This window comes from Gopherus flavomarginatus, chromosome 1, assembly GCF_025201925.1.
Source record: "Gopherus flavomarginatus isolate rGopFla2 chromosome 1, rGopFla2.mat.asm, whole genome shotgun sequence".
Taxonomy (NCBI): Eukaryota; Metazoa; Chordata; order Testudines; family Testudinidae; genus Gopherus; species Gopherus flavomarginatus.
In genome coordinates, this window is record NC_066617.1 from 317,474,790 (window position 1) to 317,488,158 (window position 13,369).

A 13,369-nucleotide genomic window follows, 5' to 3' on the forward strand; every position below is an offset into this window, starting at 1 on the left:
TTATTCAAAGGATTAGGTGTAGTAAGTAAGAGACTATAATTTTTCATTTCTGACCAGAAAAGTTGTCATGATCCTTCATTTCCTTTCCAAGGATAAGTTAAAAGTAATAATCTATATTCTATTTTCTTGTTCTTGTCTATAGCAAGAACTCAACACAAAGTGTAAAGAAATGGCCAGACTTCTGTTAGACATATTAAACAAAACTCCATCACTGCTCTTCAAGGTAACTGTATGGTTATAATCAAAATTCAAAAATATAAAAACAGACTGCAAATATTGAAGGCTTTAATATTGAGGGAATGTAATGTTAAGTAACATTACAGTAAGTGTTCTGCAACATAATTTGGAAAATAAGTTTATGAAAGAAGTGACTGAACTTGATGAGGAGATCTGTGTAGTATTGTTTCCGGATCCTTATACTCGTTGGCTGGATTCATCACAGCTGCATATATATCACTGTAGGCTCTGCAGACCAGTTCTGTGGACTGTTTTATTATCTGCTCTCTAAAAAACGAAAAAGTCATGTGAACACAGTGTACAGTAAAGTTACGATCAAGATATTAAATCTATAACACAATGTATGTGGAAGATTTTTTGTTTCAACAGTGAAAATAATCAGCTTAGAGTTTATGACACAAACTTTTTTTGCGTCTGTGTACTGTACACACAAGACCACATATGTGATTTTGATAAGCATGGAATAAGCCTCTTTATTTCTGCAACATGAAAAATTGCAAAGAATGGTATAAACTGCATTTAATTTGCATACATGATCTTTTTACCTGCAATTTGCTGGGACGACTAATAGAATGTTAATCCTAACAAGCGGTTTTTCCTCAGCTACTATTTTTTTTAAATAAAAAGAATCTACTACCAAAATGTGTTCCTCCTCTTGTGATATCCTACCTCACAACATGGCTCAAATATGAGCAGGCATTGAAAGTTTCCCAGTTCTGTCCAGTGTGGTGTTATATTTTACTTTGGACCAAAAACAGTATTAAAATTCTGTCATCTTGTTAATTGTCAGGGCTAGAAATGAACATTACTGGAAGTAGGAGAGTTGGAGACTAAAATCATAACATTCTGATTTCCAAAATTTTTTTTAGCATTTTAAACAATGAATTAGTGGGTTTTTTTCATTCTACCTGTACATTCAGTTTGCTTTAGTTACAATAGCAACTTGTCTATAATTATGCATATCTACAGTACATAGCGAGATGTAGATCAACTGTACAGTAATTGTAACTTCTGCTATGTAGGTTCACAAACACTGGGAATTCTCAATGATATCAGGATGATCATGGGTCATATTCACATCTGGTGCAACAGGCAGTAACTCCAGAGAAGACAGCAGACTTATACCCAATAATGCCTTGTCTCAATTTGGCACCAGGTCAGCTGGACTACTGGGATTTGAGAAGTTAACAGAATCTCAAGACGTATGATTGTAAGTCTCCAACTATTTTTCAACAAAATGTCCTGCTTTTAAATATTTGAACACTAAGCAACAGGATTTGTAGCAAATGGGATTAGCAGAAATAAATTATTATTAAACTGTATTTTCTTTTGATACACTACTAAGAATCAGGCCTTTGGATTTCCTAAATTTCTTGACTATTACAATACATGAAAATGGATCAGACAATAGCAAATCCAGAAATCCTGCAAGTACAGGAATACATTCACATTTTCTGGGTATACAGATACCAACTCTCTTCTTAGCACATCCTAAAAATGTTAAACTGCTGATGTGTGAAAATCTTTTAAGCAAATATTTTATGCAGCTACTCATCTGGAGCTGGCAAACTGAACTAGATAAGATAATATTCAGTTAAAATAATTTGATGGAAAACCAGTTTATCAAAAATATTTGTATTAAGTAATGAACTGCATCAACAGTTGAGCCTTTTCAACAACTGGTGTCAGTAGTGCATTTGTCATTCGGATTTCAGATGTCATAACATAATACAATTTTTATCAATACAAACGGCATTTTCTAAAAAAGCATCTTATTTCAATTTTCAGTTTCTGTTTTCCTACTCAAACGAAAATGGAGCCATATTATTATAGCCATAATTAAAATATTAATACCTAGCTTTCAAACAATTAAAGGCATTCTCTTTATTTGGAAACAAGTACAACAGGATACACTATAAGTATTTTTCCTGGTTATAGCGTTTAAATGTTACAAATAAATGATCAGAATGAATCTGTAATATGGCTAATCTCTTGCTACAAGCACATGTCGTGCTTTATAGAGACAAACAATCAGCTCTCAGCTCCCTACAGGACAGAGCAAGTATTCAGCATGCTGGTGTGGGGCAGATTTATACCCCAGCTTGCCATCAACTTAGGCTACGTCTACACTACAGCATAAAATCGAAACTACTAAAACCGGTTTTATAAAACCGATATTATAAAATCGATTTTATGCGTCCACACTAGAGCACATTAATTCGGTGGTGTGCGTCCATGGTCCTAGGCTACCGTCGATTTCCGGAGCGGTGCACTCTGCGTAGCTACATTAAAGGAATGAGACCATAACTTCGATTTCCGTCCACACTAACCCTAAATCGATATAGTAATATCGATTTTAGGGTTACTCCTCTCGTTGGGGAGGAGTACAGAAATCAATTTTAAGAGCCCTTAAAATCGATTTAAAGTGCCTTGTAGTGTGGACGGGTACAGAGTTAAATCGATTTAACGCTGTTTAAATCGATTTAACTGTGTAGTGTGGACCAGGCCTTAGTGTTTGCACAGACACATCTGGAGTCTCGTATACTACCCTATAATTTGTTGTATTAACAATAAATTTTAAAAAATACATGTATTTTGTACCCAGTTTCCACATTAGCTATTCTCTGTACAGTCTTCCTGATGCCCTGACATCATCAGGTCTGTCCAGCTATGCTAGCTGTGCTCCACAATCCTCTCTTTTCTATCAAGAGAAATCTTCTGCTAGTGAAGGCAGGGGGCTGGACTCAATAACCTTTTGAGGTCCCGTTCAGTTCTAGGAGATAGGTATATCTCCAATTATTATTATTATTTTAAGAGTGCCACATGTATGTCTAGTGAGATCTGCTTGGCAGCCTATATGAAATCTGAGATCACTGAGGTTGTCTCCTGACCCTGTCTGCCAGTGCTGTGGTGCTGTTCCTCTGACTCTGGTGTCAGCTCCCATCATGAAATTCCTCTGTTGCACAGAGCGGAAGTAAGGCACTCTATCCAACATACACAATTTTCTCCAGGAACTGAGGGTGACAGCTATGGCAGGAGCAATCTAGCTGAGACTAGAGAGAGTAGGAATGTCTGTGGATAGAACATCTCGCTGCACTTCCCCTAAGTCTCCTTGTTTCTCCAGGAGATTCCAACTGTCAACTGGGATCCCATGAGAGGGCACCTATATTTATAAGTCTGTGTGACCTCAGCCTGCCTCCTTTTTGGCCCTCTCCAAATACAGGCCAAGCAGGTGGTGAGTAGTGAAAACTGCTGCTGACTCATTGGGAACTGCACACACAATTAGGCTGTACTAAAGCATCCTATTATTTTTGTTACTTAGCCTCTAATAAAAAGGCCATTGAGCTGATGTGCATAGAGACTGAAATACTTTACCACCCTTAGAGGTGGTCACTCTGTAAAACGGAGGCACCTTAGCTTGCATTGCCACATGCCAGGTCTCTTAAAAAAACACATCAGGCAGGCAGAACTCCTGTGATACCAAACAAGGAAGAGCGAGCACTAATCAGCAGGCTTCACCAACACTGATAGCAGCAAGGAAGCAGGAGAGGGAAATGCTAATGGTTCTTAAATTTTATGGTGGCAAAAATATTTTTTCAGTCATATATACAACCACTTTAGTGACAAGACAGTATCCTGTGTAATGAATACATACAAATGGACAGTTAACATTGCTGATACTGCTGACTTCTGTAGTATTAAAATAATAAATTTAATGTCATATTAACAGTTTTTCATATGATACTATATAATCAGTGTAATTTTCACAAAGTGCCAAAAATAGTGGCAAGAGACCTTTTGATCACTGTAGCATATCTAATTTTTTGAACGCAAGTGTTATACAATGTCTTCGTGAACTTCACATTTAATTGGAAAGAAATTCTTGGCATATTCTAGCCTTAAGGTTGAGTATTCCCGTATTTGTCATATTTTAAAATATATTCATGAAAACAAGAGGAGAGATACAAAATAAAATCCTCACTTTAATACTTCAAAGTAGAAGTCACAAAATTCTGCAAAAAAATAACTGCAGCACCACATTAAATGGGACAGGAATATCAATATTCTACAGTACAGTGCAACAAAGCTGTAGGATTCTATAAAGTAGATATAGAAATTGGAATAAAATAAAAATGTTCTATGGGGAATTACATATTTCATATATCTTTGGAAGGCTTATAAAACAACAAACAATTTCCAACAGAGATGAGAAACCAATAATGATACAGGGAATATGTTCTAAATAGATTACTGTGATTCATAGGCTTGCCAAAACCAGAAGGGATCATTGTGATAATCCAGTCTGCCCTCCACTATAACATAGGCCATAGAACTTCCCCAAAATACCTAGAGCATATCTTTTACAAAAATCATCCAATCTTGATTTAAAAATTGTCAGTGATGGAGAATCCATCACAACCCTTGACAAATTGTTCCAATGGTTAACTACTCTCACCATTAAAAAATGTATGCCTTATTTCCAATCTGTATTTGTCATGTCAGTGTATTATTCATGGACTCTGGAGTAGATACTTTAGAAAGTTATAGAATTACCCCTTACTAACTACTTTCTCAAGAAAGTGCAACCAAAACAAATTAAAGTAGAATCTAAAAGCATATCTGAATAGCATTTACAATTGAATAATTCCACTTCTAACATACTCTGCTATATTCCACTCAAGTCTGTACCTTTTCAATGTGCAAAAGTACAGAACAAAGGAATTCACTCAAAACACTTACTTCACAGTAGCACTTAAAAGAAAGTTGAGTTGTGGCATTAACAGATTATCAGGAGCAGACAGGTAACGATCAAACTGAACCTAGAAGAAGTAATAAAAAGTAAGAGCTTGACAACGTACTCCACACCAAAGCACCAAGAACATGATACAGACCTCTACATGCAAATTTCCTCTAAAAATACAGTCCTCCTCTGAAAAGTGACTATAAGAAGGTGCCGTTTTAATACTCAGCCAATTAGCTCTCTCTCTCTCTCTCACACACACACACACACACACACACACGTTAGTTGTATTAGCCCTACAGATACAACACAGCTATGAGAGAATGAACTGATTTTTTTTTCTTGCTAATTAGCCAACAACATTATTAACTATGGTACATTTGCAGAAACACTTTTCCAATCCCACTGAACACAACTGAGTTGCACTGGTGTTAATTAACAGCACAATCTGAGGGAAAAAAAAGGGCTATGCAGACATAACTGAGGGCACATTTTAGTCTGCAGAATCTTTATTAATAGCTACAATGCATGAATCAAAACATGCAGCATGTCCTACACAACCCCGTTTGAGTTTTTTAAGGTTAGAACTCAGGGAAAAAAATTCTTTTTTCACTTATGAACTCAGCAAGTTTCATATGGAAATCACTGAATCCAAGTAGCTGTGGAACTCTAAAATGCCAGTTGCATAGATAGTCACCTTTTCAGCGAACTGTACTTTAAAGGTTTACCGAGAAGATTGACAGTTCATTTATAGCTAGCTGTTGAACTGTGAGATTGCATCTGTGTCATTTAACTTTTGCATGCTGTTTAAGATGAAAAGCATTAACTGATCATTTGTTTTTAAATCTACAGTGTAATGAAACTTACCACCACCCAAAACCAAAAATCAACTGCAAAATACGCTCAGTACCTAACTTTTGAGCTTCACCGAACTACTTGCATAAAATGAAAGCTTTACTTTTCCCTATCATTTATAACTATAATTCCTGTATTTCAAAGCACTCAGGCAAAAGAAATCCCAGTGATTAGAACTCATTAGAATTAATATTTGCTCTCAGCAATTCAAAATGTTTCACAGTGTAACATTATTGTAAGCAAAATTTTGTTTCTCAAGACTTAGAAACTTGATAGTCTTCCCACCAGTTCACAAATAATTTTATATTTGAACTACTTCAGTAGATCAAAGGCCCACTATTAGAAACAATGAAAATATTCCAAAACACAATTTATTGGATTTTTAAATTTCAATATGAGTGTTTCAAAAAGAGTGTGATGGCTTCTATTATGTGATGCAAGATTACTGTAGTTCAACAAGTTACGACTAGGGCAGTCAAGTGATTAAAAAAATTAATCACGATTAATCGCACTGTTAAACAATAATAGAACACCATTTATTTAAATATTTTTGGATATTTTCTACATTTTCAAATATACTGATTTTAATTACAACACAGAATATAAAGTGAACAGTGCACACTTTATATTTTTATTACAAATATTTGCACTGTAAAAAACAAAAGAAATAGTATTTTTCAATTCACCTACTCAAGGACTGTAGTGCAATCTTTGTCATGAAAGTTGAACTTAAAAATGTAGAATTATGTACAAAAAATAACTGCACTCAAAAATAAAACAATTTAAAAACTTCAGAACCTACAAGTTCATTCAGTCCTACTTCTTGTTCAGCCAATCGCTCAAACAAGTTTGTTTACATTTGCAGGAGATAATGCTGCCCACGTCTTGTTTACATCACCTGAAAGTAAGAACAGGTGTTCACATGGCACTGTTGTAACTGGCATCATAAGACATTTATGTGCCAGATGCACTAAAGATTCATATGTCCCTTCAGGCTTCAAACACCATTCCAGAAGACATGCGTCCATGCCGATGACAGGTTCTGCTCGATAATGATCCAAAGTGGTGTGGACCAATGCATGTTTATTTTCATTATCTGAATCAGATGCCACAAGCAGAAGGTTGATTTTCTTTTTTGGTGGTTCGGGTTCTGAAGTTACCGCATCAGACTGCTGCTCTTGACTCTTCTGAAAGCATGTTCCACACCTCTTCCCTCTCAGATTTTGGAAGAGGCTTCAGATTCTTAAATCTTGGGTCGAGTGCTGTGTCCATCTTTAGAAATCTCACATTGGTACCTTCTTTGTGTTTTGTCAAATCTGCAGTGAAAGCATTCTTAAAATGAACAACATGTGCTGCGTAATCATCCAAGACTGCTATAATATCAAATATTATGGCAGAATGCGGGTAAAACAGAGCAGGAGACATGAAATTCTCTCCCAAGCAGTTCAGTCACAAATATAATTAACAATTTTTTTTAAAACGAGGGTCATCAGCATGGAAGCATGTCCTCTGGAATGATGTCTGAAGCATGAAGGGGCATACAAATGTTTAGCATATGTGGCACATAAATACCTTGCAATACTGGCTACAAACATGTCATATGAAAGCCTGTTCTCACTTTCTGGTTACATAGTAAATAAGAAGTGGGCAGCATTACCTCCTGTAAATGTATACAAACTTGTTGTTCTGAGTGATTGGCTGAACAAGAAGTAGGACTGAGTGGACTTGGGGCTCTAAAGTTTTACAATCTTTTGTTTTTGAGTGCAGTTATGTAACAAAAAATCTACATTTGTAAATTGCATTACAGTACTTGTATGAGGTGAATTGAAAAATACTATTTTTTATCATTTTTACATTGCAAATATTTGTAATAAAAATAATATAAAGTGAGCACTGTATACTTTGTATTCTGTGTTGTAATTGAAATCAATTTATTTGAAAATGTAGAAAAACATCTAAAAATATTTAATACATTTCAATTGGTATTCTATTATTTAACAGTCCAATTAAAATGTGATTAATTGCAATTAATTTTTGAGTTAATCATGTGAGTTAACTGCGATTAATTGATAGCCCTAGTTATGAGCCAACACAAAATTACAAAATTTCTTTGTGACATGATTGCTATGGGAAACAGCTGAAAAATATTTTGAATTCTTATAGTCTTTGAATTAGTTTTGCAATAACACACATTACCTCTGTATCAAAATACCCTATTTTATTCTTGAAAAATTTCTGAATAAGATAAATGTTCATTTTTCTTTTCCAAACAGTATAACTGATTTATTAAGACCTACAGCTAGACAAAAACATAGTTAAAGGGTCACAGGATGAAAATCAAATGCACAATTTGGCTTAATTCTATTAGAAGTTCCTTCTGTCATAGTACTTATCTGCAACTTTAATTCAGTATATTGTGCATGGTTTTTAGAACTTTATTTACCTCTTATACTTTGTTGAATGGATTGAAAAATGTTTATAGAAGAAATACAAATATTAAACTCCAAAAACAAAACAGATTTTAGATAAATATTTTTGTCTTATAACTTGGACAGTATTCCTTTAAAAGTCATAGCAACACCACAGCTCAACATGAAATTGCAAAAACCTCACCATTGCAGCCTTCAGTGACACTGAATCCAAGCTAGGCAAATTTGCCAGGGACCCCTAAAAATAGGTAATCAAATAAAGCAGCCTTTTAAACAAGTGGATATAATGTGAAAATAATCCTAGATTAAGATTTTATTGTAATCCAACACTAGATTGTAAACTCTTTGGGGCAGGGACCATGTCTGACTACCTGTTATGACTGTCAACAACTACACCTGTAGGTACAGGAAAACAGTAATAATATTAAGTAATACATTCACTAAAACAGGCCATTTATCATTTCCTATCACTTCTTTAAATTGAAAATAACTAAAACTGAGCTCCTCATCTGTCCTCCGAACCACCTCCTCCTCCCTTTTCATTACCACAGACATCACTACAGTCTCCACCATTTTGCTGGATTATAAATTGTTTCATGGAATCAGTATAATCTAGAACAGAGTTTGAAAATAGACTTAGAATAGGAATTGGTCTCTGTTGACCAAACAATCAAATTTAGCATCTTAATGTGGATTGCCACGTTTAAAAATGCTTGTTTAACATTATTTCCCCATTATAGATTCATAGACTCTAGGACTGGAACGCAAGGTCATCGAGTCTAGTTGATGTTGGGGCATTCACACACACACACACACACACACACACACACGAGCAATCTCTCTACTGGTTTAGGAAACAAGAACCCTAAATCTAGGTATCCTCCTCTACAGAACAATACACTACCCTCTCTCCAACACACATGCTTAATTTATCACCTTTAATCATGAGAACCTATTCGGAGAATTTTGAGTTCACTGAAGTTAGAAGACATAGGACAAAAATCTAGCTGAAGAGAAAAAGGAACTTAATAATACCTGTAGTATAACAAATAAGCTACATAAAAAGATGAGTGGACAGGAGCTAAGATTGCAGGTTTTCAAGAGATAGTAAAAACTTAATTTTGTCACACTAGTTCTGACCGTTTTGAAGTTAGGATAGGCACAACAGAAAACAGATAGCTTTTCAACAGTTTCAGGCAAAACAAAGTACTCCATTGGCTGCTGAAAAAGTAAATTCTTACTTGCTCTGGTTTGTGCTGCTGCACAGATTTGTATATGCAACTTAGACCGGTTCTAGTTAACACACAGGACGCTTGTTCATTTATTAGCGTATCCAAGTGTGCTTCAATCTGAAATTTGAAGGGGAAGAAATACTTAAAAGAAACATTAAATAAAAGTTGTTCTTAAATTACAAAGTGACAGTTTAGTAGTCATCCAGAAAATCAACTCAGAATAAAAGGAGAATCAGCACCTAAGAACTCAAATCTCATGCACTACAGAAAATCAAGAATAAAAAGTGACAATGTGGTTTATACCTTTTAAAAGATTTAATTTGCAAAGCCAATTTGGATCTTGATTATTTTTCATTACCAGGGAACTCAGTGAAGCAAGATGTTTTGACAAAAGCTGAGGTCTCAATCCTGCAGTGAGCTCCACACAAGCAGACCCTGTGCACAGATGAAACCCCACTAACTTCAGCGGGGCTTGACTTGGACACATGGGTCTGCCCACATTGTAATACTGTGGCCTAAATGCTCAAATCTGAAAAATCCATAGTCATAAAAGACAAATACTAATGCTTTAAAATTAAAACTTCAAAAAGTTTTAGTAAAATATCAAAACTAGAATGATATAATGCATTGCAACTATATGAAAGAAATAATCAAATTCTCGTTGAAAATGCTGAAGAGTGCAAGACAAGATCAAACAAAAAATAAAATGAAACCATTAAGATTTCATGAAGAGAATAAAATTGAAACTTAAACCATGTTAGGCAATCAATACAGGATTCAAAAGGCATAATTTAATTTATTTTAAAGAAAGAGAAAGTTAGCTACAAGCACCTATTCAAAAATTAGGCAATGAAGAGCTGTACAACTGTCAGCTCTGCTTTTATCATCTTCAGAAAAAGCTCCCTTATTACCTCTGAGACATCAAAAATGCCATATATTCATAAAATCATTTAACAATTTTTGTACAACTACAACTTTGCTAGAGATTAAAAACAAAGAACCCAAATCCAGTCAATTCAACCCAAAGGAGCAGCAATTTTCTTCTTCAGGTTTGAGTGGCCTTACAAAGATGTGAAGAAATATATTTTTAATACATAATCCTTCATTTTCTTTATTGCTCTCCTGGTCTACATAAGAAACAAGAACTTCTATTATAGCATGAAGAGTCCAATTTAATTTAATAGATATAGCAGATACAGAACCTTTATTAGGTATCCTACAAAACTTTGATATCTCAAGAGAAGAATCATCATTTTCTAATGAATGTATGGAAACTAGAATATTATAAAATACATCTTTCCCTCCTGACCTTTAAGGAAAGCCTACTATTTCAATATGGTGATTTCAATAATTTTCAAAAGGTCTCGATTTTCCTATTCAGTAAATTATTCTTGATGAATATCCCCAATAAATGTTTCCGTTCTACATTAGTCTGTCTCAAAATCAGTAACCTTCTTTTGCATGACCTCAAGACATCCCTTCCAATTTAGTTCTGTGAAATGTTTACAGAATCTGTGTTAGTAGCAAATGTTTCCCACCTAGTCTCTAGATTTTGAATCGCAGAATAAATGGATTCCAGAAGTATCTTAAAAACACCACATTAGTAGTTTGGTTTTAGACAATCTGAATTTTTTGTATTAGTTAAATGGCCAGCTTCAAGTGCCAGAGGTTCTATTGCTAATGACATAGTGGTGATAATAAAGAAGGGTAAGAGATAACCTCCACAACCCTCTGAAATATTACACGAGAGTCACTAATGAAAAACTTGTTCAGAGAAACTCCTTGTACTTGTGTTTCCTGTTGGGAAACACTTTAAAGAACAAAATCAGCACATGGGATGCAATGCAAAGTTGCTGGCATAAGTAATCTATACATCTGAAGATGGACTGTGCCAAATATGCCCCAAAATTAACTATCCAAAAAGCATATATTTTAATGTCTTGGTGAACTGTGGATAGTGTTAACATTACTTATTAACTTTAAAATATTACAATATGTAAAATATTGTTTTAGCATGTTACGTAAAAACAAGCACTAGGGGAAAAAACTTAACATCTAATCCTCTCATGGATATATCCCCATGTTCAGGGAAAGAGAATTTGATTATTCATAATCATAGTTTAAGGCCAGAAAAGATCACCAGATTGTCTAGTCTGACTGCCTGTATATCACAGGCCACCAGCACCTGCTCACTAAACTAAAAAATCAAAATTAGATCAAAATATTACAGCCTACAGAAGACTAGACTATTTTACACCACAGACACAGAATAGGAGGGACTGAGGTGCACCAGTGCCCAATTTCCCCCACAGGGAAATGATTAAGTGAGCTATACTCACATAGTCCTGGCAAATGATCCACATCCATATGCTGCAGAAGATGATGAAAACCCCTCAAGTCACTGCCAATCTGACCTGGGGAAAAACTGACCCTACATATGGCAACCAGTTAAATCCTGAGCACGTGAGCAAGAATCAGCCAGCCAAGCACCTGAAAGAGAGAACGCCTGGTGCCAGCTCAGAGCCCTGGTTCTCCCTGTCCAATGTCCAGCCATGGTCACGGTACAGAGATACAAAAAATTTCACTGGCTGATAATCATACTTAATTCATTACTCCTGGGGGAACTGTATGCCAAAAAGTTAAAAATTCTGCATCAAAAAATTAAAAATCTGTGCACAATATTTTAAAATTCTGCATATTTTATTTGTCAAAATATCACAATATAATCACACCAGTTTCAATAATTTTGGTAATTTATTTCAAAATACCCATCAGCAAATATGTCTAACAATACAGACAACAAAAAAGATTCAGACATTTTTTTTTTTTTTGACAAATAGATTCCTTAGTAGGCATATTAATACAGAACTCTTAGGGCTTGATTACATTACCCACTGGATTGACAGGCAGCGATTGATCTGCCGGGGGTCGATTTATCGCATCTAGTCTAGATGCGATAAATTGACTGCCAAGGGATCTCCCGTTGACTCTGGTACTCCACCGGAGCGAGAGGTGCAGGTGGAGTCAAGGGGAAGCGTCAGCTGTTGACTTACCACAGTGAAGACACCACAGTAAGTAGATCTAAGTACATCTATTTCAGCTGTGTTATTCACATAGCTGAAATTGCGTAAATTATATCAATCCTCCCCCCCGGCCCCAAGTGTAGACCAGGCCTTAGTAATAATTCATTTAACTACAATACAGAACCGTATTACCTGCACCCCTCAAAAGCAGTGGAAAGGCTTGAGGGAGTCAGAGGCAACTGAAGAGCAGAGGGAGAGGGAAGCAAATTGCTGGGAAGGAGCCTGGGTGTGAATTTGGAGGGTTAGTGGGTATGGGTAAGAGAAGTAAGAAATGGGTATTTGGGGGGGGGGGGGGACAGGGAGGGATTGCTAGGGAGCTTCCTTCATGCAGACCCTGGCTGACCCCTAGCCTCTCTCATTTAGTCAGCCACATATGTCCCTGTCCCCATGTGTTCCTGCACCACATGTTCTTGCACCCCCTGTCCACATCTCTCCACCCCCCCTCAGACATCCCCCCTCCATCCCCTCCCTGTCCCATGTATCTTTGTGCCCCCACTCAGTCGCCTCCCTTCTCCCATGTGGCCCTGCACTCCTTCCTTTCCCCTGTAGCCCTGAGCCTTCAGTCCCATTCAGCCTCTGCCCCAGTCTGTCCTGCCCCACTAGCCCTTATGAGCCTGTCTGACCCCCTGGCAGCCCCACGCTGTCTGTCTCCCCATAGCCCCTGTCTCCTGAATTGGCTTGACAGGTGCTGTGAAGAAATTACTGCAGGCTCCCTTTCTTCCCTAGCTGGCTGGAAGTGAGCAAAAGGCGGAACTGCAGCAACTTTCTGGCAAAGTTATTTTCTGCAAAAAA

The 13,369-nt window shown here is 36.3% G+C and overlaps 1 protein-coding gene across 2 annotated transcripts in view; it reads right to left on the reverse strand.

The window, feature by feature from the left end:
- Positions 1-268: 268 nt before the first annotated feature.
- COG6 (component of oligomeric golgi complex 6) overlaps positions 269-13,369 on the reverse strand; it is an 85,679-nt gene continuing 72,578 nt past the window's right edge. Inside the window, exons 16-19 of one of the 2 annotated variants that reach the window (XM_050948676.1) lie at positions 9,504-9,611; positions 8,447-8,500; positions 4,978-5,057; positions 269-504 (exon numbers count right to left, since the gene is read on the reverse strand). In XM_050948676.1, coding sequence (XP_050804633.1) covers positions 357-504; positions 4,978-5,057; positions 8,447-8,500; positions 9,504-9,611 — 390 coding nt within the window. In that variant the 3' untranslated portion in view covers positions 269-356. The remainder of the gene's footprint in view (positions 505-4,977; positions 5,058-8,446; positions 8,501-9,503; positions 9,612-13,369) is intronic. The other variant, XM_050948685.1, reaches the window with a different exon arrangement.